This window comes from Myotis daubentonii, chromosome 14, assembly GCF_963259705.1.
Source record: "Myotis daubentonii chromosome 14, mMyoDau2.1, whole genome shotgun sequence".
In the NCBI taxonomy this organism is placed as follows: Eukaryota; Metazoa; Chordata; class Mammalia; order Chiroptera; family Vespertilionidae; genus Myotis; species Myotis daubentonii.
In genome coordinates, this window is record NC_081853.1 from 51962898 (window position 1) to 51990768 (window position 27871).

Sequence of the window (27871 nt, forward strand, 5' to 3'; positions counted from 1 at the left end):
CTACACTCCTCGAACCCACAACCCAGGCATGTGCCCTGACTGGGAATTGAACCGTGACCTCCTGGTTCATAGGTCGACTCTCAACCACTGAGTCACGCTGGCTGGGCTCACCCTGCTATTTTGGTGCCTCGCTGCATCAGCTCCATCTCTGTGGCCTTAGTTCCTGGCCACTCCTGATCCAGATTTGGGGGGTGTTTTTGGTGCTGTTCCCTGGAGAACTCTACTTTTGCAAGACTGGTAGTGCCTTGGTGTGTGTGTGTGTGTAAACTAAGTTTCGGAGCAGGGAAATTGTCGGAGAACTCAGCACTTAGCAGGACATTGTCTAAAACATTCAAGAAATAGGAATGGGCGGGCCAATGGGGGACAAATTAACTAAGAAACTTCAGAAGCAAAGTGGGGAGCTACAGAGGACATCAAGGCTGGAATCCAAATTGTTCTAAGACATGCCAATTTCAAGTCAGTGGCTCCACGCCAGCCCCTGACTTCTGGCTGGTAGACACTGAGCTGCATTCTTTCTCTGAACAGATGATGCATGAAGACAATTCAGTGGAGCTCCAACCCCGGTCCTCTTACAGGGACTTACCCCAGCATGTGGCGGCAGAACAACCCCGTTCCTGGTCTCTGGACTTGTTTTTACGCAGGTTGAGGTCCATAGAGAGCAACCAGGGTGACAAGTTTGCCAGTATCATGGAAGCGATGGGGAAGTTTGGCCCCTTCCAGCGAAGGCTGGTGGCCCTGTCCTTCATCCCCAACCTCCTGGCGGTCGTGTTCATGTACGCTGACCTCCTCGTGGCCGCAGAGCAGAAGGCCTATTGCAACACCAGCTGGATTCTGGCCGTGGGCCCGAACCTGTCAGAGGCTGAGCAGCTGAATCTCACCCTGCCCCGGGACGTAAACGGCAGCTTCCTGACCTGCCGCATGTTCTTGCCTGTGAGCTGGGATTTGGATTCCATCATCAAGTACGGCCTCAACTACACACAGTCGTGCAGCCAGGGGTGGGTCTATCCTGAGAGCAAGACGCGATCAGTGATCAATGAGGTGCGACTTGTCCTGAGTTGCCGGTAGCATGGGCCCAGAGATGTGCCCCACCCCTCCCCAAACAAGTGGAGAAACTGAGTCTCAGCGAAGGGAAGCAGTTGGCCCAAGGTCACCGTGCAGAGGAAGGGCCGAGGCAGAAACTTTGAATTCTCGCTGCCCGGCTCTAGCCTCGCCCATCTTAGCCAGAAAGCTAGAGTGGATTTGGGGGTAGGGACAGAGGCAGGGTTTGCCATCTGTCCAAGGAGTTGCTTCTGCAGTTGTGGCTCTGCCCTCTGAACTCACAGAAGGTAGGGAACTGGAGAAAAAAGCAGTCTAAGATGCAACCTGGGCCCTTGAGAGCACAGACCTGCCAATCTGAACCTCTGGGCTGGAGCCCAGCATCTGCATTTGGGGAAGGGTCTTCAGTGATGTTGGCCTTTAAACAGGGACCTCTCCATCCACCCCCTATCTTGGCTCCGCCCCTGGTCCCTCCCTTCAGGCCTAACTCCCAGAGTGTGCCAGATGCAGGATGGACGGCAGGGGTGACAGCTGAGGCCTGCTGCCTGTCCCTGTCCCAGGCCCCTTCTGCCTAAACGCCCACCCTGGGAGGAGACTCCATCTCGGGAACCAGGCGGCTGGCCCTGGGCGGAGGCCTGCGGCCAACCCCTGCGTGTAATCCCCAGTTTGATCTGGTGTGTGGTGAGGAATTTTCCCCGGAAGCCGTGCAGTCCATGTTCCTGACAGGCCTCCTGACGGGGGCGCTCATCTTCGGGTTCATAAGTGACAAGTGAGTCTCCCAGAGTTTCTTCCGGTCCCCGGGGCGCTCCTGCCTCCCCCTCATGGGCACGCAGAGCTGAGTCTCAGACTGAGGGAGGCAAGGGTGGGGACACGCTGGAGGCCCATGGGTGGTTCAGGACCTGGCCCGAGTGTTGGGCTGGGGCCGGACTCCGAGGTTCGTGCGCTTGACACACAGCCTTCCTTCGATGCCCGCAGGCTTGGCCGCTACCCCTCCATCCTGCTGTCGAACGTGGGGATCATCGTCTTTGGCTTTGGGACAGCTTTCGTCAACAGCTTTCACCAGTACCTGTTCTTCCGCTTCGGGGTGTCCCAGGCCCTGGTGGGCCACAGCATCACCAGCATGGCTTTAAGTGAGGCCAGGCTGCACGGACGGACGGGGTGCATGGAGGGGAGGGTGCACCGGGAGGGTGGGATTAGAGGCGATGGGGGTGGGGGGGGGGGCCACGAGCCGGCAGGACCGAGTTGCCATCCAATGGCACGTGGAGCGGAGGAAGGAGCCTCCGCCTCAGGCTGCCTAGAGGGACGGAGAATGTGTGCCCAGTCTGCACTGTCCCACGCGGGGCTGGGCGTCTCAGAAGGCTGGCTGCAGGAGCCGCCCCAGGGACCCCGAGCTAACCGGGTTTTGTCCTCTTGGCTTCTGCACAGCTGTTGAGTGGCTAGTGGGCGAGCACCGGGCCCACGCCATCATCCTGAGCCAGTGCTTCTATTCTCTGGGGCTCATTTTCCTGAGTGCGTTTGCCTACAGCTTTTCCAACTGGCGGTTGCTGTTTCTGTTGGGCACGGCCCCCGTGTTATTCCTCGTCTCCTTTATCTGGTAAGCCGAGGGGCCCGGGGCATGCCCGGGGCTGGGTCCGACGGACTTGGAGATTGAGGGTTGGGAAGGATCCTCGAAGGGACGGAGTGAGTGGATGAGATGAGAGAGAGCCAGGGGCAGAGCCTCTGGAACCCCAGCATTAACCCTCCTCAGAAGAGACCCTTAAAGGGACGCCAGAGCCAGTCAGAAAACCAAAAGGCAAGATTCAAGGACAAGGAATGGTCAGGGTTGAGGGCAAACAAAAAAGAGTCTAGTCAAGTTGGTCTTGAGTTGACTTCCCTGGAGCAGCAGGGAGTTGAGGAATGAGGAGGGACTGAAAAATGGAGCCACTTAGGGGACACAGTGTTGGGCTGAACTCCCAGCGATGTGGATGGGCTCTAATAAAGGATGTGGGCATGGAAGACAGTGCCCTCCATGTGCCTGGGCAGGTGAGGATGACCCTGGAGATAGAAAGTAGTTGAGCTCTTCAAGGTGGCTGAGAGGAAAGACACTGCCAGGCAGGGGAAATAATGGCCAGGGTGACACCGAGCAGCTGCGGGACCTGTGTGTGGCTTAGGAAGGGGAAGGGACGAACTTCCAAGGAGGGACGGAGGACATCTTGGGGTTGACGGTCACCTTCAAGGCCTCCGTTATCTGAATGACCTCATGCTGGGACAGGATGGCCACCCCTGAGGCAGAGATGGGGCCTACTCGGGTGTCTGGGGCATCTTGGAGTGATGAATAAAGGAGGGTGTGCCATGCAGGATTCTCCCAGAGTCCCCTCGGTGGCTGTTGGTGAAGGGGAAGGTGGAGGAAGCCAAGCACGTACTGCGCTATGCAGCGGACATGAACAAGAGGACCATTCCTTTAAGTCTGTTGGACAAGGTAAGAGGCCTCGGGCCCCATGTAGGGCAGGGCTGGGGGTTGTGGAAGGGCCTCTTCCCGCCCCATCCTTTCAGGTGGGGCCTTGGCCCAGAGGGTGTCTCTAGCCCACTGCTTGAAGGGAACAGTGACAGCAAAATCAAATCCCATCAGGGGAAGACCAGAGACCAGGCTGGCACTGTGGGGGCAGGGCCTTGTGGGTCTTCTAGGGGTGGGAGCAAGCTGGGGTCCCCGCCCTGCCTCTGGCTGGTCCTGTTTGTCCTGTAGCTACAGGTGCCTGGAAAGAATGTGACCAATGCCTCCATCCTGGACTTCTATAACAATAGTCAACTGCGCAAAGTGACCTTGGTGATGGGCTGTGTGTGGTGAGTCCCCAAGGCTGGCCAGCAGGGACTGCAAACAGAAGTGCATGCCAGGAGCTCTGGTGAAGGAATGGGGCATGGCCTGGCTGCAAGGGAGCAAGGCCTAAGGACGGGGCGTGGCCGGTAGATTCCAGATCTGTGTGTATTTCTCCCTTCCATTCCCACCCTGCTCCCCCTCCTTCGCTTCTGTCTTCATTTTGCCCCGTCTGCATGAGGGTATCTGTGTGTGTTCTCTCTCTCGTTCTCTCTGAGTAGTTATCTTCCGGTCTCATTCCAGGTTTAGTGTTGGTCACAGCTATTCTACACTGACCTTGAAGATGAGGGATTTTGGTGTGAAGTACCAGATGAGCGCGATAATTCCTGGCATGATGGGGATGCCTGCCCGGCTGTGCAGCCTCTTTCTCTTTGAGCATTTTGGGAGGAAGTGGACTATGGCTGGGTCTCTCTTCCAAGGCAGCTTCCTGAACTTGCTTATTCTTTTCATCCCCTCAGGTACACCCCCTTCCCCCTCCCCATGCCTTCTGTCAAATCCCTCCCTCGTGCCTCTTGCCCTGTCTCTCCAACAAGCCACCCTGGGAGTCAGCATCCTACACCTACAACCTGCCTTCTCTGCAGGGGCCCAGGTACCTCCAGAGCAGGCACTAATCGCTAGAGCACTGCCCTCCCTGGGCAGTGGGGTCCCCAAGACCAGGCACTCACAGCTCTCAGAGGCCTGGGAGAGGGTGAGCTGTCTGGAGTAATCGTCCCTGTGTGGACAGCCTTCTTCCCTTGATTTCAATCCACATTAGATCAGGTGATGCATCCCTGGGTGTGCACAGATGCATCAGTGCACCGAAAGGTTGCTGGTTCGATTCCTGGTCAGAATATATGGGATCAATCCCCCATAGAGGGTGTGCAGGAAGCAGTTGATTGATGTTTTGTTCTCATATCATTGTTTCTCTCTCTCAAAAATCTATTTTTTAAAAATCTTAAAAAAAAACATGTGAACAGGTCTGGCCTGTTTGGCTCAGTGGATAGACTAAGTGTCAGCCCATAGGCTGGAGGGTCATGGGTTCATTTCTGGTCAAGGGCACATACCTTGGTTGCAGGCTCAATCCCCAGCCCCAATGGAGGCAACCAATCGATGTGTCTCTCACCTCAATATTTCTCTCTCTGTGTCTCTCCCCATCCCTTCCACTCTCTCTAAGAATCAGTGGGAAAATATCCTCAGGTGAGGATTAACAAGCAAACAAAGAAAAAAAAATGTGAACAGATGCAGCAAAAATAATCTTTCCACTGCTACCCAAGGCGTGGCCTCTCATCTGTAGCCTCTGATTGGAAAATGCCTGTTAGCTGTAACTTTACCAGGAAAGCAGAACCTGCCTGCTGAACCCAGGGGCACAGCATCCTGGTGCCCCATAGGCTCAGAACTAAAGAAGGAAAGCCAGGGGTTTGGGAAGCTGGCAATATTTTCAAAATTTCAAAGAGCCCTAGGGCAAATGAGTAACACCCCCCCTCCACCACCACCTCCAGGTCAGCTCACAGGGCTAGAGAGTGACAGGGCTGAGGATGTGGACATTAAGATGTCAGTTTTCGCCCAATCAGAATTGCTGCCCACAAGGACCCCCTCCGCTGCTGGGGCCTGGACTAGGGCCACTGTGTCCAGGGTCTGCCTCAAGGGGGCGCCCTCTCTTTCTCTGAGGGTTGGAATTGTGAGCCTCTTGACTGGGTGGGACCTTCGTTCTCTGAGACGTTGGTAGCGTGGACTGGCTAAAACAAAATGGTGAGACAAATTCCTTTTTCAGTTTCTTTTGCTTGGTGGTGTTTTTGTTTTTTTAAGTGAGTCTATAATGCGTCAAGCAGAAATGTTTAAAATTCTCCACCCAGTGAGAGAAACCAGGACTGGAATCCCCGCTAGAGATGTCTGCTCTCATCCCAGGGTCAAGAAAAGCTGGGCTCAGAGTGGGGAGTGGGGCCGACAGGACCAGGAGCCAGCAGAGGCTGACGAGGAGGGGTAGTGAACCCTCAGCTCCAAGTGGCTTCCCCTGCCTGAGGCATGGCGTTTCCTGGTTCCTTTCTCCCTCCCAAATGCACCTACGGATGGGGGTGCTCTGGGGGAGGATGTGGAAGACAGGAGACTGCCTGGAGGCACAGGTGTGGGGGCCGAGCCCAGCAGAGTAGATGGTGTGACCTCCCATCCTACCGGCAACTCCCCCACTGCTGGCTGGGCCTCAGCAGGCGGACCCTCTCCTCTGACCACACGCCTGAGTGGGCTGGCCAGGCGGTAGGGATGGACTGTTGAGATGCCTTCTGAGAGGGGTTCAGGGAGAGCTGATGGGCAGACCTCCCCTACCTGGCCTGATGGGAAGATTGCCCCAAACTCAGGTGGTCACATTGTCTGGCTACAGAGTTGAAAACCACGCTGATGTTGTTGATCCTGGTGGGACAAATCAGCCTGACCGCCTTGATCACCTTGTTCTTCGCCTACGGTGCCGAGCTCCTGCCTACCATCCTCAGGTACGGGCCTGGTGGGAGCAGGCCATGCGGGTGAGAAGGCGGGACAATGACAAGATGAACAGCAGCGGCTAAGCTTGGGCATTCACCCGGTGACAGGCAGCTTACATGGATTATCCCATCAAGCCCTCACAAAAACAGCTCCCAAACACCATCCTTAGCCTACGTAAGACAACAGAATCCAAGAGGTAAAGGCACTGGCTCAAGGTCAGACAGAGCGAGTTGGCAGAACTAGCACTGGCCCAGGCAGTCTGTCCCGGTGTCTGCCTCTCACGGACCGGCTGGGCTGTGGCTGAGTCTCAGGCCCTTCACCGCGGGAGAGCTCGCTGATGGCCCAGTGTCCTCGGACCCACGCTCTCTCCGCACACCCCCTCAGGGTTGCGTGGGTCTTACTTCTCCCACTCCTGACCCCACGAGGTAGGCCCAGAGGAATGACTACCTGCTTTGACCAGCAGAGAACTACACTCTCCCAGGTCACGCTGGGTGTGGGGACAGGGTGGAGGCTGGAGGTTGTGGATTGGGGGGAGCTGATTCTTCCAGCCTTTGGGCCTCCGAGGCCCCTTAGACAAGCTCTGATCTTTCCTTCCAGGACGACGGGTCTGGGGCTGGTGACTCTGGCCTGGGCATCTGGATCATTTGTGTCCCTGGCATTCATCACCTGGAGTCCTCCCAGCATCACCAATTATATTGGCTGCATCTCAGCCATTCTGTCCTTGTCCCTCTTCTATATGCTTCCAGAGACGCAAAATCTGCCCCATTCCGATACTCTGGATCACTTTCCCTTGTACAGAAGGAGGTAGGTGTGTGTGAGGGCTTTGGTCAACACAGGGCCTGGTTCTCAAGCTCTGAAAGTACGTCAAGTGCTGTCCATTCCTGCCCCTTTGCCCAAAGGGCCTGTGGCGTAAGAGCCACCGTGTCCATAGCTCCTTCCCGCTCTCCTGATGCTGCCACCCAACTCTACCCATCCCAGCCCCTGCTCTCCCATCCAGCCTGGGCCAGGTCCTTTCCTCTCTGTACCTCCTGGAAGCCTGCCTGGCCTTGAGCGCTACCTTATAGATGCCCTGGGCTCCCTGCCCTCCCAGGGCGAAGGGCACTGGCTGAGATCAGCTCTCTCGGCCTCAGCAGCTCAGGTCCCTGTTTAAGAACTAGGCTCCACTCCATCCCCTTCGTGGGCACCCTGGTCTCCTAAGTGCCCGCTGGAGAAGACTTGTGATCGGCAGAACCATCATTTCTGGGATTTGGGCCAACAGAGTGCATCACTCTCTGCAAGCAATAGTGAGGGGTCCTCCGCTCATACCACAGGGGTCACTGCCTCTCTCGTTCTCCTGTCTTCCTCCCCACCATTCTCCTCAGACGCTCATTGGCACCACCAGGGTTGGGCTGTCAGTGGTAAGAGCAAGCGATAGTTTATGGCAGTGGTCGGCAAACTCATGAGTCAACAGAGCCAAATATCAACAGTACAACGATTGAAATTTCTTTTGAGAGCCAAATGTTTTAAACTTAAACTATATAGGCAGGTACATTGTTATTAACTTAATTAGAGTACTCCTAAGGCTTAGGAAGAGCCACACTCAAGGGGCCAAAGAGCCGCATGTGGCTCGCGGGCCGCAGTTTGCCGACCACGGGTTTATGGGGAGATAGACATGCAAAGAGTTATCACTAATGGTCTCTGACAGAGGAATGTCAGGACCTATAGGAGCCCCAGGAGAGAGGAACGTTCATGTGGGGAGGTGAGGCGGGCTCCCCAACGAGGTGACATGTGAGTTGGGCTTTGAAGGATGAATAGGAGTTTGCCCCGTTAGACAAGGGGAGTGCAGGGCAGCAGGGCGACGGCACAGTCGCTAAGAACACAGGCTTTGGAGCCGAGGGCCTGGATTGCTGTCTCTGCTACCACCTCCTAGATGTGCACGGGGAAGTTACCGAAGACCGCTGAGATTCTTCCTGTACCTTGAGTTTCTTCGTTTGCAAAATGCAATGATAACATAGTAATCACAATAGCTAACAGGCATTGAACATGTATCACGTGTCAGGTCCTGTCCTATACATGCGTTTTTCACACCTTGTCCTAACCACCACTGCGTGCACGGTAGGTCCTGTCACTATCCCGCGTTTTACAGATAAGGAAACTGAGGCACAGACAGGTTAAAAACATATGTAGCCCAGCCTTCCTCTCTCTCAGGGCTTTAGGGAGGCTGAAAGCCACATAGAGCTTGGCCCTGTGTCTAGCATGCGGCAAGTGCTCAGCAAATGGTGGTGGTGAAGATGGTGGGTAGGACCCCAAAGGCACAGGAGAGGGAAGGGTCCGGCTAGAGTCAGGAGATGGAAGTGGCCCGATGCTAGAGGCTAGAGGCCAGGGTCCAGCGCAGGCTCACGACCTGCAGGTGTGGGAAAGCCCCACCTCTCAGGAAGGCAGAGCCGGTCATCCCACTGCTGTGGGGAGGGGGGGCCGCCCCCGAGTTGCTGCTTTTTTTGGCTCCAAAGCATATGACTCATGACTTGTTCTCCAATGGCTTGTTCAGGGGCATGAGCAGCAGTTTGAACAAAGATGACTTGTTGGCTGAGGCTAAACTATATGGTGAAGTGAGTGAGGAGGTCGCAAAGAACACCCTTCTCAATGCCATGATGGAGCCGGACCCAGCCTTGTTCAGCGCGCCTCCGAGGAGCAGAGAGGCGAGCACAAGCAGACAGGATGCCTGAGGGCCAGGCCCTCGGACGATCTCGGATGGAGTTGAGTGGCTGAGTGTGGGGCCGTGAATCTCAGGCCACAAATTCTGGGCCAAGTTCAGCCCGGGGACAGGGTCAGCCCTGCTCCGAGGTTAGCCCTCGAGATCCAAAAATAGCTCCTCTGGGGGGAGCTAAGGCGTGATTAATTCTAATAAAGGTACCATGTTAGACTTGAGATGGCTCGGCCCAGCTGGTGTTGGAGAACCTGGAGACCCAGGCCCAGAGGATGGTGGGTTGGAAGGGCTCATCCAGAGTCCCTGTTGTCTTTAGTTACTCCCTGGGGACAGCAAGGAGCTCCCTGGAGGGAGTGTGCGGTGGGCTGAGTCTGTGAGGGCCAGGAGTAGGCAAGGGCAAGACTGCACCTCCACATTGCCATGTCCTCTAGCCCAGGCATCTGCTGGTGTGGGTGCACTTGCCGCTCCAGTGCAGGCCCACTGGGTGCACCTGTCAAGGCGGGGCCGGGAGGTGAAGGAATGAGAACTCCCATCTGTACTATTACATTGGGCTTTCCCTCCCTCCCTCCCTTCCTCCCTCCCTTCCTCCCTCCCTTCCTCCCTCCCTTCCTCCCTCCCTCCCTCCCTCCCTCCCTTCCTCCCTCCCTTCCTTCCTTTCTTCCTTCTTTTGTAGAGCCAGATCCAAAGTCAGACAGTCTGACTCCAGAGGCTGCTCTTTTTTTTTTACATATAATATATTTTTACAAGAGGCCCGGTGCATGACATTCGTGCACTGGGGGGCGGGGGGGGTCCCTCAGCCAGGCCTGTGCCCTCTCGCAGTCTGGGACCCCCAAGGGGTCCTTAGTGCTGCCGCGGAGGCGGGAGAGGCCCCTGCCCCTGCACTCACCAGTCGTGAGCCCGGCTTCTGGCTGAGTGGTGCTCCCCCTGTGGGAGCGCACTGACCACCAGCGGGTAGCTCCTGCATTGAGTGTCTGCCCCCTGGTGGTCAGTGTGCGTCATAGCGATCGGTCGTTCTGTTGTTCTCATATTAGGGTTTTATTATATAGGATTGATTTCAGAGAGAAAGATAGAAACATCAATGATGAGAGAGAATCATGGATCGGCTGCCTCCTGCACGCCCCCCACTGGGGTTTGAGCCCACTACCTAGGCATGTGCCCTGAACAGGAATGGAACTGTGACCTCCTGGTTCGTAGGACAACACTCAATCACTGAGCCACACTGTCAATTTTTTTTTTATATTGTATTGATTTTTTACAGAGAGGAAGGGAGAGGGATAGAGAGTTAGAAACATCGATGAGAGAGAAACATCCATCAGCTGCCTTCTGCACACTCCCTACTGGGGATGTGCCGCAACCAAGGTACATGCCCTTGACTGGAATTGAACCTGGGACCTTTCAGTCCGCAGGCCGACGCTCTATCCACTGAGCCAAACCGGTTACGGCCAATTTTTCTTTTGATTTTCCCAAATAAGCATGGCCTTGGGGATTACCCATCTCAGCCTCCTTTAGGGGGTACTTTTCCTGATGGCACCAGCTTGGCTGACCCCTGACCTCCATCACCCTGGGAATAAGTCCCAGACCCTAGCTCACAGTCCCCACTGCCCTGAGGGTGAGTCTGCCCTTCCCAGCGTGGGGACCCCCTAGGCAAAGCCCAGGAATCCTTACCATTAGCCAGATGGAAACCTTTGGGTCAGGTCCTAGGCTTTACCTCCTGTCTCCCTGGAAGGGGTGAGGGGGGTGGTTCCTGAGGGCAAGGCCTGGCTCTCCCCCTCCTCTCTCTGCCAGTTTATTGGCAGATCAACTTGCAAGGGAGGAGCTAACTCCCAGGAGCTTCTGAGAGCACAGAGAAGGGAGCGGGCAGGGAGGCCTTGGGTCTCCTGGGTGGCTTCTGGCACCCAGTCCTAAGCTTGCTGCTTTGAGCGTGTGCTCCTAAACGTTGGAACAGCGAGAAGTGGGTGCCCTTGCCTTCTCTTTCAGTGTCATTTTCTGGTCTCTCCATTGTTTCCCAGGATTGCCCAGACAAAGGGTCTCGTAAAGTGTCTGTTCAGAGGATGACAGGATGTTTTCAAGGCCCCCCTTTCTTTTTCTGGGGGACTTCTCTGTGAGCTGTGAGGGCAAAAGATTAGCCACGTTAAGCACCTCACTTCAAATTACTTTGCTGGAAGGATTCAGCCAGCGCTGCAGGGAACAGGAGCAGGAGATGGGTCAGGATGGAAACCTGACGGGGCTGTGTTGGTGGCTGCAGGACGAGCTGCTGGCCAGACCTCGCACCCCTGGGTGACTCAGATTTTCCTTAGAGCCAGGGTTGTCAATCATTTCCAGACAGGACCTACCTAGTTTATCCAATCCACAGCTAATAGGACCTGGAGTTTGACATTATAGATATTTTTTAATTAGTTAAATGTTTTGGTTTACAAACAACAGAAGTTTATTTCTCGTGGTTCTGGAGGCTAGTAGTCCAAGACCAGGGTGCCAACACAGTGGGGGGGAGCCCTCTTCCCGATTCACAGCCAGCGCCTTCTAGCTGCGTCCTCACATTACAGAAGGTGCAGCATCATATATTTTAACAGGCTAGGCCCAGTGACGGCGAACCTTTGGAGCTCGGCGTGTCAGCATTTTGAAAAACCCCAACTTAACTCTGGTGCCGTGTCACATATAGACATTTTTTGATATTTGCAACCATAGTAAAACAAAGACTTATATTTTTGATATTTATTTTAGATATTTAAATGCCATTTAACAAAGAAAAATCAACCAAGAAAATGAGTTCGCGTGTCACCTCTGACACGCGTGTCCTAGGTTCGCCATCACTGCGCTAGACCCACGCTGTCCCATCCAATAGCTCCTAGCCCAGTGGTTCTCAACCTTCCTAATGCCGCGGCCCTTTAATACAGTTCCTCATGTTGTGGTGACCCCCAACCATACAATTATTTTTGTTGCTACTTCGTCACTGTAATTTTGCTGCTGTTATGAATCGTCATGTAAATATCTAATATGCAGGATGTATTTTCATTGTTACAAATTGAACATCATTAAAGCATAGTGATTAATCACAAAAACAATATGTAATTATATATGTGTTTTCCGATGGTCTTAAGCCACCCCTGTGAAAGGGTGGTTCGACACCCCCAAAGGGATCGCGACCCACAGGTTGAGAACCGCTGTCCTAGTCAGATACAGCTATGGGGGGCTTGAAAGGTGGAGAGTTGGAATTATGTTGTACTATGAGTACAGAAAACACTGGATTTCAGTGACAGTACAAAAACAAAACAGGAAATATCAGTATTTTTTATATTGCTTATCCTATATAATAAAGAGCTAATATGCTAATTAGACCAGACGGCAGAATAACCTTCCGAAATGACCTTCTGGAACGACCAGTGGGTGGGGGGCGGTGGGGCCACCGGGCCACAAGGCAGCCCAGGCTGGGAAGGCCAGCTCTTGCACGAATTTCGTGCATTGGGCCTCTAGTCTATATATGTAAAAGGCTAATATTCAAAGTGTCCCTTTGGGAGTTTGATCAGGAGACTGGGAGTTTGATCACTCGCTATGATGTGTGCTGTCCATGAGGGGGCAGTGCAGAACATGGTGGGCAACTGGTGTGGTGGGGCATTGAGGGAATGAGGGAAGGAGGGGGTGGGAAGGGAAGGAGGTGGGGAACCTGATCAGCCCTGATCACTGGCCAGGCCTAGGGACCCTATCCATGCAAACATTTCAGGCACCGGGCCTCTAGTATGTAAGAATGATAACCTTTGGGATATATTGAGTTAATAAGATATTAACATTGATTGCACCTATAAAAAAAAAAAACTTTTAAAAATGGGACTGGCAGAGAATTTAAAACTACCCACGTGATTTGCATTTGTGGCCCACGTTCTATTTCTACTAGATAGTACTAGCCTAGAACCTTCCTTTTATCGGTCTCACACATCGTTCAAATCACACTGGTTTGTAGGTGTAATACTGAAAGGGACATGTCAAAATTGCATGAAGTTTCACTGGTTGATAAACTGTCCCACAGGCCCTGGCCGGGTAGCTCAGTTGGTTAGAGTATCATCCCCCAAACACCGGTGTTGAGGGTTCGAGCTCCAGTCAGCGCCCATACAAGATGCAACCAATGAATCCATAAATAAGTGAAACAACAAATCGATGCTTCTTTCTCTCTCCCTTCCTCTCTCTCTTTAGAGTCAAAAAGAATTTCTTTCAGTCGCTAATAAAAACATGTGAGAATGTGCACTCACCTCTGAGTACATCCCAAAGATTGTGATAAGGATGTTCTCATCCTCCTGCTTCCTATATAGTGTGTTGTTTTTGATTTCCCCTTGGACCCCTGATTCCTTAAGAGACTGGTTTAAAAGTCCTAAGCACCTTGCGATCCCCCCATTATTACTGCTTGGTTGGCTGGTTTTCTTTTTCTTTTAGCAGAAAAGTTAAAAGTTCATCAATACAGAGTTAATTAAAATGCAGAAGTCCCCTCCTAACCACCAATTTCTAAATCCCTCCCACAGATAGTTGTTAATAACTTAGAGTACGACTTTCCAGAACTTTCTTTTGTGTATACAGGGCTACTGGATTTAATTATCTGCCTCACACACTCATGTACTGGGGGAAAGACAGGTGCCAAGGGAGGAATGCTATAAAACCATAAAAATGGCCCTGGCTGGTATGGCTCAGTTGATTGGAGCATCATACCATACACCAGAAGGTAGTGGGTTCGATTCCTGATCAGGCCACATGCCCAAGTTGTGGGTTTGATCTCCAATCTCTAGTCAGAGGCAACTGTCCACTCAATGTTTCTCTCACATCTATGTTTCTCTCTCTCTCCCTGTCTCTCTCCTCCCCCGTTCCTCTCTCTCAGATTAATGAAAATAATAAATAAAATCAGAAAAATGGAAGATATCTACAACAATATTTAATTTTCCTAAAGTCAAATTAGCTTCTGAGGGGAGTACAAAGACATATACAACAGAAGTATTCACACTTGTTAAAAATAAGCACCCCCCCCCCCACACACACACAGAACTCTTTGGAATCTGTTTTCCTTAAACATCAAAGTCCATCAAATTTGTCTTCAGGTTTAAAAACAAATTCAGCTTTAAAAAAATCTTAACCTCAGTTGCATGAGTGATTTATTTAACTGGAGACAGGACCCAGCCCTCACCCTCCAACTTGGACAAACAACTCTGTGTGATGTTGGCCCTGGGGCTATAGTTCAAACATCTATTTTCAACTCGTAACAGCTTCCCACTGCCCTGACGAAGATAGAATGGAAAGTAGATTTACTTATTTCTGACATATTCCAAGATGAAATCTTTTATAAAATTTCAGACAGATATGTATAATAAATTAGTGAGCCTAAATTATAATTGTCTACTTTATTTCCTAATTTCTGATTATTTTTGACTTAGTGATTTTTATCTTAGAAGTGTAAGGGATAGAGATTAAAGCTACCAATATACTTCTAACTTTTCTCTCTTTTTTAAAAAAATACGTTTTTATTTATTTTAGAGAGAGGAAGGGAGAAGGATAGAGAGACAGAAACATCATGGATCCGCTGTCCCCCACCCCCTCTGTGGTCCCCCTACTGGGGATCAAGTTCACAACCTGGGCATGTGCCCTGACTGGGAATCGAACCCACAGCTTCTTGGTTCATGGGTTGACACTCAACCATTGAGCCACACTAGCCCGGTGTAACTTTTCTCCCTTCAAACTACTCATTTAGAAAACTATATATAAGTCTGATGTCCACCCAAGTGTCACTCACAGGGAGCCTGCATAGTAAAATGTGGGGTGAACGCACCATTGACTATGACAGAGCACTTAGACACATCCAACTAGATCCGGTTTCCCAATTGGCTGGCCTTCATGACACTCTTAGAACCTCAACAATTATTTCACGGTACTCCTAGGACAGTGATGGCGAACCTATGACACGCGTGTCAGAGGTGACACGCGAACTCATTTTTTTGGTTGATTTTTCTTTGTTAAATGGCATTTAAATATAGAAAATAAATATCAAAAATAGAAGTCTTTGTTTTACTATGGTTGCAAATATAAAAAAATTTCTTTATGTGACACAGCACCAGAGTTAAGTTAGGGTTTTTCAAAATGCTGACACGCCGAGCTCAAAAGGTTCACCATCACTGGCCTAGGACAACAGAAATGCGAACGGTTCTGTTTATTAAGTAGTTAGGTGCAAACAGGTTAACATATCTAAATGCCCTAACAAGTTGGTAGCTGCTTGAAGAAAATAATACACGTAAGTTGGAGGAGAAAATATTTCATTTTTAATCAAAATGACTTCCCCAGGGGACGTGTGAGCCCGTGGGGCGCTATGCAGCGTCTCAGATGTTGGGATCAGATGGGATACCCACCCTTGTTTTCTGTTTCACCTTGCTTTCCCTGCAGTACTCGTTCCTCACTGCAGCCGCGGAGAGCGCAGTGCGGCCAAGACAGGGTGGAACAGCCCGGAGAGGCGTGCAGCGCAATCTAATGCTGGGCTGGGAGCTGCCTCCCGTTAGCAGTGCACGGGGGCCTGCCAGACGCTGAGAATCACTGTGTCTGCTTAGAAGAGTAAAAATATCCCGGGCACCCTTATGGGTTCCCTGCAGCTTCTCAGGCACACGGTCTGGGAACCACAGGATTAGATATACATACAACAACAGAAAGAAAGCCTAAAAACAGTGCTGCATAAAAAAGATCTTACAAACTATGGCCTGTGGGGCACCCCGGGTCTGCTCTTGCAAGGTTTCCATGGCCCGCCTCCTCACTGCTGTAAGGGGACAGGCTTCCTGCAGCGCCTGACCCTGTTGCACGTTAGCTCCCAGGAAGGTCCTTCCATGGGCTTTGTTGCCCCCTCCCTCATGGTCTCTTCCTGCGCCTTGACTTGTCCTTTGCAGGTGCCTCTGGGGGTCTCCAGCTGTCCCACCCTGCATCCTCTCTACACAGTCTAGGTCACTCCCTTCGGGACCTGCTGCTCATTTCCAACCCATTGTCTTCAGCCACACATCCAACGGCTTGTTCACCATCTCAGCATCCACAGGCATCACCAACCTTCCGGGTCCTGCCTAACTCACCTTCTTCCCTCCGGCCTGCTTCTGCATCCATGTCTCCTAACTCCGAGAACAGAGCCACCCTCATCTGGGCGTGGCCTGTGGCCGATGGCATTGGTGGCCATGGTTCTCCCTCCTCCCCGTGTCCCACCTTTGCCAGGTCTCATTCCCACCACTTGCCCGTGGGGGTCAGAGAGGCAGAAGTGCGGATGCCATTTCCAAGCCTAGACCTGCAGAGGCCTCACACGCTTGCCCTCGCCCTCTTACGCTCTGCTGCGTTAGGAGAGGGGCATGCTGGGAGTACTCTGCTGGTCCCAGGAAGAGAAAGATGAGAGACACGCGCAGCAGAGCCACCCCAACTGGCCCTCGTCTAGGTCGGCTCGCCCTCTGCTGACCCGCTGACGTGTGAGGAACAACAAAAGATTGTTGTTCTAGCCACCAAGTTTGAGGGTGTTTTTCTGCATCAACAGTTAGCCAACCAGGTCACCTAGACCAGAAAACGGGGCGTTGTCCTTGACTTCTCTCCCTCTCTCAGTCCACAGAGTCCCGGAGCTTCCAAAATACCTCTTGAGTCCATCTACTTCTCTCCACCCATTAGCACCCCTGCCCTGGGTCAGGCCTCCTGCAACCACTTTGGAACCAACTTTCCCTTCCTTCCCTTGGCCCCCATTCTCCGAGTAGTATCTTCAGTGTTCTTCCTAGTATGCAAATGGATCACGTGACTCCTCTTCTGTGGCTGGGCTTTGCCCATTTAGAGCCTGGGTAAGAGACAGAGCCCTGCTGGAGACTAAGAAACGGTGACATAAGAAACGTCCAAGCCAATGGCTTCCCAGAATCCCTCTACCACTGGGTGCCCCTTTTCAGGACATCAACAAGGAAGACAATAGGAGAGGCACTGACAGTTTGGAATTAAGAGATCTGTCTTCATTCCTTGCTAATGATCAGACCTTTCGTAAGTAAATGGGCTTTCAGACCCCCAGTCTTTTCTGTGGCCACAGTGAAAGGGCTATTATATCAAGAGAAAGGATGAGTCACCAGAAAGGCAGAGGTGCCACAGGCCAAGAGGAAGGCACCCTGAGCAAGACAAGGCCTCCCTGTGAGGCCTTGAGAAAGGAGCCTGAGAAAGCCTTCCTGAGACGTTTGTGTATTGCCACCGGCCTTCTCGCAAGGCTGCCCAGCAAACTGTCCTGTTTAGTGGTTAAATGTGGATTCTGGAGTCCAACTCACTGGCTCTGGGCCCAGCTCTGCTGTGATCTTGGGACTTTGGGCCAAGAAGAGGATCTGGGCTCCAGGCAGTTCAGAAAGAGAGAGCTAGGTAACTAGACCATTGCATCTGGGGGCTGGGAAGCTCCCGAGAGGACCACCTCTCCTAGGTGGGTGTTGGCAGGACTTGGGAAGAAGGCAGTCCTAGGGACAGAAGGACATGGCCCGGTGGAATGAGGGGGAGGGAAGGTGCCCCAGCTCCAGGAGCAAAGGGAGTGCCTCTACTGTAATCCCGGCTCTCTCTCCCCCTTCACCATGCTCTGGCACCTCAGGAGTCCTGGTTTTGGATACAGAGGTGGAATGTGGCACATGGGGAGACACTCAGATTGGCTGGGTCAGGACAGGGCCTGCTGGAGCCCACTGCCTCCAGCCCAGGGCGCCTTTCCCTGTGACCCCAGAGTCACCCCCATGCGTGGGCATCTGTTCCAGTACCCAAGGTCTCCAGGCCGAGGGCCACCAGACATAGGCAGGGGCAAGCTGGCTTAAAGCTGGATGGGGAGGAGGGACAGGGTAGGGGCTTGGTGCGAGCGGATTGCGCAGAGCGCGCCTGTCCCGTGCACTGGTTCAAAGTCCCAGCGTCCCAGCCCGAGACCGAGCGCGTCCGCGCCCCCGTCGCCCGGCAGGTGGAGCCAGAGCACAGCCGGCGGATGACTCGGTCCAGGAGTCCGGCCGGGCGGGGCGAGGGGCGGCCCCTGCGTCTCTGGGCGTCGGAGCGCGGCGACAGTCACGCCGCGGGAAGGACGGACGGGCGCGCGCCGGAGCCTCCGTGGCCATGGCCGAGCCCGCCGCTCGCCTCTGCTGCCTGGGCTGGGACTTCAGCACGCAGCAGGTACTGTCGCGGGGCCGGGGCCGGGGCCGGGGCCGGGCCGCCGCCTCCGCTTCGCCCGGCGTGTTGGTGGGGACCCCGGTGCGGGGACACCCAGGCCAAGCCGTGGGCGCACCTCCCTCTCGGACTTCTCGGGGACCCGGCGCCCCTGCGCGGCGACGCCTTGCCCGTGATACCCCTCCCACCCCCACTCCCGCTCGCAAGACGCGGCAGCGATCTGGCCCGTACCCCGCCCCTCCCGGAAACGGCGGCCCCCGCATCCCCCCGCGGCGGGATCCTGGGGGCGCGCGGTGGGGAAGTGCCCAGGGGGGCCGGAAGGCGCGGCCACCAGTGATGGGACCCCGAAGCTACTCAGCCAGTGTAAGAGGGGGGGACAGGCGGACGGTAGGTGAGCACACAGGCATAACCGGTGGCCTGGAACCAGATTACCGCTTGAATTTTTTTTTTTTTTTTGGTGAAATGGAACAACGTATCCTGAACTTTGTTCCATCCTGGGTTGGCACCAGCCCGCCCGGGTCAGCATGCCCAGCAGTGGTGACAGAGGACTGGCTGTGCAGTCCCCAGGACTCCATGGACAGGCAGGCAGTTAAAATTGGCCAAAGGCGCCCCTTCTTAACTTGGGGAATCAGCACAGTTGTAGTCAAACCTCTCTTCTCAGATGGGCTAGGGAAGGCAGACCAGTCCTCCAGCAGAAAGTCTTATGGGACCCTGGGTAAGGCTGGTTGCATTAAGACCTCAGTTTCCCCATATGTCTGGGGAAGGAATTGTACCCCTGGGTTTGGAGGTCTGCTGCTTTGCGACACAGTCTGTCTCGGGACCACGGCCATGCCCTGTGGGAACAGCCCAGGGGCCTTGCCTGGCTCTCAGATCCCTGCAGACATGGTCCCCCAGAGGCATCTCCAAACCCTAGCCTGCCATTCCTTCGCCTCTAGGGCTTTCTCAGGCCTCCTGGCCAGGAATCAGCTCATCTGTGAACATTTTTCTCCAAGAGGGTCTTGGCTTTGGCTGTTTGGTGGACAGAGATTCCTTGAGCTACAAAGGTGTTTCAACGCAGTCTCAGCTTCATTGTACTAAATCTTGGGGCATGTCCCCAGGTGAGGCTTGGTTGCCATGGTTACGACAATGCACCCCAGCCTTCCAGAAGGTCTCCAGGTTGAACGCCTCACTTCACCTGATGAAGTTTGTCCCTGGCCCTGCGTAGCAGCTGAGGGAAATTCTCTGCCCCATCGTCTCGAATGCTTTGCAGGTGAAAGTGGTTGCTGTTGATGCAGCGATGAATGTCTTCTATGAGGACAGCGTGCATTTTGACAGAGACCTACCAGAATTTGGGTATGTACCTCGTGTGCATGTTTCTCTGTGTGTGAGGTGTTGGTTTGTGGGGGCCCTCACTCAACCTTTAACATCCATAAACATACTATTCTGGCTTCATCCAACTGCAGGAGTTGTGGTCTTCAGCACCGCTTTTTCTATGCCTGGAATGCTCCCTCCTCCATTCCTTTGCAGCTCCATTCATTCATCCATTCATTCATGCATATAAGCAGTAGGTACCAATTAAGACTTTGCATCAGGTACTGTGCTGGGTCTGAGAATTTTATATAAAAGAAGTCATATACTCTTTTTTTAATCTGACATTTTAATCGACACTAATAAAAGAGAAAGATGCAAATTGACCGTACCTTTGTGATGCCCACCAGCCAATCAGGCATGAGTATGCAAATTAACCCAAACAAATATGGCGGGTTAATTTGCATACATAGGCCTGAGTGGCCGGGGGGAGGGAGGGTGGGATGCAGGCATTCCACACTGTCCTAGCCACTCTGGGCCTCTGGGCAGCGTGGGAAGGCGGAAAGGTGGCTCTGGGCCGGACCGAAGGCAGTGCCGGCAGCAAGGGGAAGGAAGGCCCATTCTTGCATGAATCTTCATGCATTGGGCCTCTAGTTCAATACAATCATTTTGAGATTCATCCATGTTTATCAGTAGTTTGTTCTTTTTATTGCTCAGTAGTATTCACTGTATGAATGGATCACAACTAGTTTATCCATTCACCTGATGAGAGACATTTGGGTTGTTTCCAGTTTTTTATTATTATAAATAAGGAGGCTGTGAAATTCACATACAAGTCTTGGTGTTGACATAAGCTTTCATTTCTCTTGGAAATGAAATACCCAGAAATGGCTAAGTTGTATGGTAGGTGCATGTCTAACTTTTTAAGAAATTGCCAGTTCTCTTCCAAAGCGGTTGTTTTAATAAAAATGTTTTGTTAATAGGCATTGCATGTAGTTGGTACATCATTCAAAAGAAACAAAAGGCCTACATTGAAAAGTTTTAATCCCTCTATGATCTCATCTCTTCCCTCCTGGCCTCTTCTACTTCTTTTGTTAGTTTTTGGTATATCCTTCCAGAGTTTCATATGGAAATATTAGCAGATAAGAATATTCTTATTTTCTTCCTTTCTTACACAGAAAAAAGCATACCATATATAGCATTTTGTACTTTGCTTTATTCATTTCACAGTCACTTGCCTGTGTTTTCCATGTCAGTACGTAGAACTGCTTTGTTCTTTTTATAGATGCATTAGAGGCCCAGTGCAAGAAATTGTGCAAGACCCAGACCCGCCCTGCGCGAGCCACGGGCTCCGCCTCTGCCATGCAAGCCACGGGCCCCGCCTCCACTGCCCCAGCCCCACCAGCCCTGTGCGAGCCTGGCCCGCGAGAGGTGCTCCATGCACCTCCTGATGACCAGTTGTTTGCTTGTTCTGCGGTTACAGCGTGACGACCACAGGCATTTTATGATATAGATAATATTCCATTGGGTAAATTTACCATCTCCTATGTAAGGATATTGGGTTGTTAGCAATGAGAAATGATGTAGTGAATTACCTACAGATGCTATTACAGATATGTACTAGTGTATCTGTAAGACAAAATTTTAGAAATAGGATTGCTGGATCAAAGAGCAAATAGATTTATACTTTCGGAAGATGTAGCCAAATTGCTTCCTGTAGGGATTGTATTGATTTGCAACCCATCAGCAGTACATGAGAGTGTTTCCCACAGCACTGCCAATTCGGGGTGGTCGTAAAAGAGATTGTGAATGAAGCTGAGTGTCTTTTCATCTGTTGAAGACCTACTCAAATTTCTTTTTTTCATGAATTTATTTTTCATGTCCTTTGCCCATTTTTCTATTGGATTGGTTATCTATTTCTTATCAATTTCTAGGAGCTCTTCACATAGTAGAGGAATTATCTCTCTTGTTACATGAATCACAAATATGTTTCTCAGATTTTTGTTTATTTTGACTTGTGTATGGGTTTTTGCTGTTGTTGCCATACATGGGTCTTTGTTTTCTATGCCATTGAATTTCTCCATCTCTTCCTATTCTAGATTTTGAGTCATACTTTAAAAAGCCTCCCTTACTCAAGATTATGAAGGAATTCACTTATGTTTGCATCTAGCTCTTATAAGATTTCAGTTTTCCAATATAAAAGTATTTGGGAGTTTCTTTAGGTACATGGCATGACATTTATACATACACTTAATTTTTCCCCAGATGACTCTTCGGTGGTTTAACATAATTTTTTTAGAAGCCCATCATTACCTCGCTGATTTGAGATACCAGCCTTATCATATGCTAAATTTATCTGTGTGTTTAGGTCTATTTCTAGGCATTTTTTTTTTTGCTTGATTGGTTAGTGCAGTGATGGCGAACCTTTTGAGCTCGGCGTGTCAACATTTTGAAAAACCCTAACTTAACTCTGGTGCCGTGTCACATATAGAAATTTTTTGATATTTGAAACCATAGTAAAACAAAGATTTATATTTTTGATATTTATTTTATATATTTAAATGCCATTTAACAAAGAAAAATCAACCAAGAAAATGAGTTCGCGTGTCACCTCTGACACGTGTGTCATAGGTTCATCATCACTGGGTTAGTGTGTCCGCTCATAAGCCAGTAACACATTGTTTTAATTATTCCAGCTTTAGAATAGGATTTAATATCTGGAATTGTTGGTCCTCTCTGATTGTTCTTCTTTTTCAGTTTCCATGGCTACTCTTTCTCGTCCTTAATTGATGCTTACTTTAGGATCAGCATTTAATGTTCCAGAAAGCAAAGTTATTAATATTTTTATTGAGATCACATTACATTTATAAATTAACTTGGAGGGAATTGACAAGAGGTCAAGTCTTCCTGCCTAAGCACAGACTGTGTTTTCCCATTTGCTCAGTTCTTTTGAGCACTTCATGTATATCTTAATATGCTTAACATAGGGATTTTGCACCTTGTGGTATATTGCAGAAATGACCGTCATCCTCCATGCCTCCCTTTGCTATGTGACTTTGCTATGTGACTTTGCAGCTCCTTTCATTAAGAGACGGAGCCCTTTCTCCACCTGTTGATTTTAATCAGTAGAACATGGGGGAGGTAACATTGTGCCAATTCTAACCCCAGCCCTCGATTGGCTTTGCGTGCATCTACTCTCATTCTTGGAATCCTGTACAGCCGCCACATGAACAAGCTCAGGCTAGACTGCTGGAGATTGAGGGACCTGTGGCCTCATTGCCCCCATCTCCCCAGCTAAGAGAAGCAGAATTCAGCCCCCGGAAGCAGAGCCCTCTAGCTACAGTTAACTGATGACAGATGCATGAGTGAGACCAGAAGAACCAACCAGCTGAGCTCAGCCCAGTGACTGACCAACAGAAGTGCAAAAAGTACCCAGTGCACATAGTTATTTTAAATCTTATTTCTAATTAGTTTATCATTTTGGATGAGGGCCTTGCAGGGGTGAGGAGGAGCGGGAGAGGGTTCCAGGTAACCTTCCACAGATTGTAATCCAAGGACTCGGTCTGATAGCCAAGAACTTTTCTCACAGGTGCAGCTCCTCCTGTAGCCACACCTTCCCCTCTCCAAATGCAATGGATTTGGGAGGGCTTCTCCTCCAACCCCATGCTCCCCCAGTCCCTTCTTGATCATTGCACCAAGTGACACCAGTGCCTGCCTTCCAAGGCTTGCTTTTGCTGGTGCTTTCTGAGAATTGCCACTCTGGGCAATTTCCATGGTTTCTCTTTCCATCTCACTCAGCATTCATGCCTGTTCAATCTAGTGTCCCCTCTTAAGGTTGGAGGAGGAGGAGTTTCTGCCTCCACTGGAGTTACCCAGGATCTGCTGCCGCTGGGCCCCTGCCCCAGCTCTGTCCCTCATTCTCTCTTGTTCTCCTTGTAGGACTCAGGGTGGAGTTCATGTTCACCAGGATGGTCTGACAGTGACTTCTCCAGTCCTGATGTGGGTCCAGGTAAGCACAGGGATCCCTGTCCCTCTCCTGTCCCCCGTCTGCCTTACCAGCAGACCTGGTGACTTGCTAGGAAGCCCAAAGGTGGCAGCTCGTGAGAGCATCTGTTGAGGCCAAGTCCTCATGGGGAACTAGAGGCTGTGTGGTTCCTAGGGCCAGGCCCGGCCTCAGCTGGTGTCAGTACTGAGCTGAGAGGACTCCCAAAGGGCTTCTGGGTTCGGGAGCCATGGCAGCTGGAAGGTCCAGCCAGTCTCCACCTTCCAGATACCACAGAGCAGACCTTTCCCAAATACTCAGGCCTGTGACCACCCTAATGCCCTGAGATCACACACAGCCTTGGGTTCTTAGTGCTCAGTCCCCAGACCCCTCCTCCCCCGGAATGGTGGCTGGTGACCTGCCCCATCAGGTTCAAGCAGGCCAATGAGAAAGGAAGATGCCTGTTGCCAGATCCAGGTGACCCATGGGGCCACAGGACCGAGGGTGTGGACCGCACAGACAGGCAGGACCGGGCTGGGAGCTGCCTGATACGCCCTATGGGACGCAAAGCCCTGAAACTGGAGGCCAGCCAAAGGCAGCCCTGAATGTGTCTGCCCAAAGCTTTTTCAGTCCTCCAATACCCGTCTAACCAAATTCCTGTAGGAAATTCTTTCTGTTGAGATAACTAGTCTGATTTCTTATTTATCAGCCTGACCCTGACTCACACTGGAGGACGGGGGTCAAGGATGACTTTCCACCAGGCAGGCTGGCCAGAATGTGCTTCAGAGGGCTGAGCCAGACCGAGGGGCAGTGGTGGAGGGGTTGGAGGTGACAGGCAAGAGTTGGTGTCTAGAGGTCCCAGTGATGAGGTCCAGGCCTTGATTTGGGGGTGAACAGTGGGTAGAGAGCCAGGCTTGGGGTTGGGGATGGTTTGGGGGTGGTTTGTAATTACGAGCAGCCTCTAGGATTGGACAAGCTCTAGTTTTGCCCATCCTTGCCCCAGCTGCACCACACTCCCTGCAGGGGGTTGGCAGGCAGAGTTAGAGTTGACAGCCGCAGCCAGGATTGTGAAAGGAGTCCTCCCTGCCCTGGGATGGCGGGGTCAGCTAGGAGCTCAGGTGGCTTCTCTGCCCACAAGGAAATCCCTGCCTGTGGTGACTCTCTAATTCTTGCTAGGAAATCTTAGGGGAAGTGTCGAGCTCTGCGGGGCACTGCCATCTGTGCCCCCCGGGGGGTCTTGCGAGGAAGAAGATGCCAACTGGATGGAGGATGGTGGAGGGGTTGGGATAAATGGCCACCCCCTGCCTACTGTCCCTCCCGCCTGGACATGGGGACTGTGGGCCTGGAGCCCCCTTCTGGTGGGAGCCCTCTGCTTTGCTTTTTTTCACTTCTCCATGGCAGTGAAGTGACATCATCAGTATGGTGGGTCGAAAACACAAATCAACGAAACCCACATTTGAGCCGCCGTGCTTTCTCTCTTCCCGAGTGCTTGGACGTCACACGTTGCAGAAGCAGAAGTTAAGGATTAGTGGTTAGCGCTTCCGTTTTTTCAAAATAGCTTTGGCATAGCCCTGGCCAGATGGCTCAGTGGGTTGGAACATCATGCTGTACATCAAAAGGTTGCGGGTTTGATTCCAGGTCAAGGCACACACATACCTAGGTTACAGGTTTGATCCCCGGTCGGGGCGCTTACCGGTCCCTGTGTCTCTCACATCCACGGTTCTCTCTCATTCATTGTATCCGTTCCTTCTTCGTCACCTCCGCTGTACTGGCAAGCCCTTCCGTGTCAGTTTTGAGGCTTGTGTGGTTGTCTGGTTCCATGGATCGCTACAGTCACGGTGCATTGTGTTTTTCTTCCCAGGCTTTGGATATCCTCTTGGAGAAGATGAGGGCTTCGGGCTTTGACTTCTCTCGAGTCCTCGCCTTGTCTGGGGCAGGCCAGGTCAGTCTGCAGCAGCCCGCACGGGCCACGCGAGGGCAGCTGTCTTGGGCAGGGGAGCCGGTGCCGAGTTGCCGCTCCCCGAGAGGGAGGGTGCTCGTCCTTGAGACCCACTGACACATTGCATTGTTGTAAAAGCCCCTATAGCCCTTGGAGGGTATATGGCTTGGCTCCTTGCAGAAGGATCTGAGACAGTTCTTACGATTGCGCATGAAATAGGACAGTGGGTGAGGAGGAACGAGGGGATGGAGGGATTGGCATGAATTTGTGATGACTGGGGCACTAAAATGGCATTTCTATTTCCTGGAGGTAAAACCAAAGGCAGAAATTATACTAACCATGGTAGCAGTTTCAGTAGTAGAGGTGCTACTACTACTACTAACAATGAATGTGTGCTGGCCGCAGTGCTGAGCCTTTGATATAAGTTATCTGAGTCCTCATACCATTTCTACGAGGTGGGATCCTGGAGTGGTCAGCACAGGGGTTCTGGTTGGATCCCCAGCTCTGCCATTTCCGGCGGTGACCTGGGACACACCACCCAGCTCTCTGCTGCCTCCTCACCCTCATCTGTCATAGGCTCAATGTGATTGTTAAATGAGTAAAATTTAACTGTGCCAAAGTATGTAAAACCCTTAAGCTTTAGCTACTACTTTTATTGTCATTGCCATTGACGGGGGGCGGGGGGGGGGAGACTGAGGCACAGAGAGGCGACGTCACTTGTCTAAGGTCACTTCGCTCCCTGCTGGATTAGCCCTCGTTAGGGAGTGCTCACTAATTTTTCAGAAGACGCCTCTTCCCCCTGACCGGACAGGAATCGGTTGCTCTTGTCCTTGTTAAACTAAGCAGATTCCCGGGGTGCTCTTGTCTGCTCCTCACCTGATCCCGGGCCTCGACACCCTCTCCCTGCTGGGCATCCCCTTCACCCCCATGGCCTGGTGCCCTATGACCACCGCAGACGTACCACGACCCAGACTGAGCACCCATCTGTCCCCATACGTCTTCCTCGGGCTCCCTGCCTCAGGTGTCGTCTTCCCACCCCCACATCCAAGGGTCCCCACGTTGCTTTGTACACGACTCTGAATCTACCGCCTCTTCTCCAACTCTGCTCCTGTGGCCCAGGCCTAGTGCCATCCTTTTCCTCTGGGCTTCGGCTCCCGCCTCCCTACCTGCAGCCAGCCTTCTCCAAGGTTCCCACGGGCCGTTCATACATTCGGCCTGCCACATCCCGCTAAGCCGGAGTCCCCACACCTCCAGGACGAACCCCAGCCTTCTGAGCATGGGCATCGAGGCCCTGATGCTGCCGCCTTCCCCTCCAGCCCCATCACCCACCTCCTGCCCCAGCTCAGGCCCACTGCTTAGAATGCCGCCCTTCCCTCCACCTGGCCCACCTGTTCCCACAGCCCTGCCTGCACCTCCAGGGTTTTCTGATTATACATGTGTATCTTCTTTCCTGACTCAACCTCAGGGTCCTGCAGAATAGGGACAGTGCTGTCTGATGCATCTGTCCTATGCCTGGCATGATCTAGGTCAGGGGTGGGCAAACTTTTTGACTCGAGGGCCACAATGGGTTCTTAAACTGGACCGGAGGGCTGGAACAAAAGCATGGATGGAGTGTTTGTGTGAACTAATATAAATTCAAAGTAAACATCATTACATAAAAGGGTATGATTTTTTTTCCCAATAGTTTTATTCATTTCAAACGGGCCGAATCCGGCCCGCGGGCCGTAGTTTGCCCACGGCTGACCTAGGTGCTCAGTGTTTGTGGAATGAATGGATGGGTAAGGAGGGGTGGGGAACGTCTGGCCTGCAGACTGTAGAAGACCTACAAAAACATTGGGTCGGGCCCTGCCAAGGCATTAGGGGCGAGCTAATTAAATGTCCGACCAAATAGAGCAGGCTCATTTTTAAGTTGATAATTTTGTGTGGCCCGAGAATGAAGTTATAAATATCCAAGTGGCCCTTGGTGGGAAAAAGGTTCCCCACCCCTGGAAATGAATGGATGAGTGAATTTCAGGTAATACTCTGAGCATATACTTAAATCCAGTTTTACAAAAGCACCAATATCCAGACTGACCGTTCCTTCTTGGAGTCTTCCTACAAGTTGTGAGGTGGACGGGGCAGAGTCCCCCCTCTCCCCATTGTATAGACAGGAAAACCGAGGCTCCTGAAGAGGATGAGCTCTGTGGAGCCCAGTTCTTTGCGTGTGGTCTGGGGTCCTTCTGTGCTTTCTGTGTCTCCTGAAGGCTGTGACACGTGTGGCCTAATGAGCGTGTACTTGGCTTTCCCTGGACAGCAACACGGAAGTATATACTGGAAAGCTGGGGCCAGCCGGGTGCTGACAAGCCTGTCACCAGACCTCCCGTTACACGAGCAGCTGCAGGTAACTGGCCAGGATCGGGGAGTCCAAGAAACTTCTCTAGAGGGGAAAGGAAGGCCCTGAGGTGTGAGGCTTTGAGCATTGTCGGGGGGTAGGAAGGTGGCTTGGGTGGTAGTCCTGTGAGT

The 27871-nt window shown here is 52.0% G+C and overlaps 2 protein-coding genes across 4 annotated transcripts in view; both read left to right on the plus strand.

Moving 5' to 3' along the window:
• The first annotated feature begins 216 nt into the window (after positions 1 to 216).
• Positions 217 to 9494, plus strand: SLC22A14 (solute carrier family 22 member 14). Its single transcript, XM_059662927.1, has 10 exons — positions 217 to 1038; positions 1701 to 1804; positions 2011 to 2165; positions 2461 to 2629; positions 3373 to 3493; positions 3758 to 3855; positions 4130 to 4344; positions 6240 to 6348; positions 6935 to 7141; positions 8865 to 9494. Exons 1-10 carry the CDS (start codon positions 526 to 528, stop codon positions 9040 to 9042), a joined length of 1869 nt encoding a protein of 622 aa, XP_059518910.1. The 5' UTR covers positions 217 to 525; the 3' UTR covers positions 9043 to 9494.
• Positions 9495 to 18010: 8516 nt separating this feature from the next.
• Positions 18011 to 27871, plus strand: part of XYLB (xylulokinase) — a 36320-nt gene continuing 26459 nt past the window's right edge. For 2 of the 3 annotated variants that reach the window (XM_059664414.1, XM_059664416.1), the window contains exons 1-5: positions 18011 to 18167; positions 19411 to 19493; positions 23388 to 23457; positions 25292 to 25372; positions 27663 to 27749. In XM_059664414.1, coding sequence (XP_059520397.1) covers positions 18111 to 18167; positions 19411 to 19493; positions 23388 to 23457; positions 25292 to 25372; positions 27663 to 27749 — 378 coding nt within the window. In that variant the 5' untranslated portion in view covers positions 18011 to 18110. The remainder of the gene's footprint in view (positions 18168 to 19410; positions 19494 to 23387; positions 23458 to 25291; positions 25373 to 27662; positions 27750 to 27871) is intronic. The other variant, XM_059664415.1, reaches the window with a different exon arrangement.

What these genes read in the sequence shown, in the direction of transcription:
- SLC22A14 (XM_059662927.1), top strand. Translation starts at nt 526, where the DNA reads ATGATGCATGAAGACAATTCAGTGGAGCTCCAACCCCGGTCCTCTTAC. An exon ending in TTGGTGATGGGCTGTGTGTG is followed by an intron (nt 3,856 to 4,129) that starts GTGAGTCCCCAA and finishes GTCTCATTCCAG; the next exon opens with GTTTAGTGTTGGTCACAGCT. An exon ending in TTTCCCTTGTACAGAAGGAG is followed by an intron (nt 7,142 to 8,864) that starts GTAGGTGTGTGT and finishes TGGCTTGTTCAG; the next exon opens with GGGCATGAGCAGCAGTTTGA.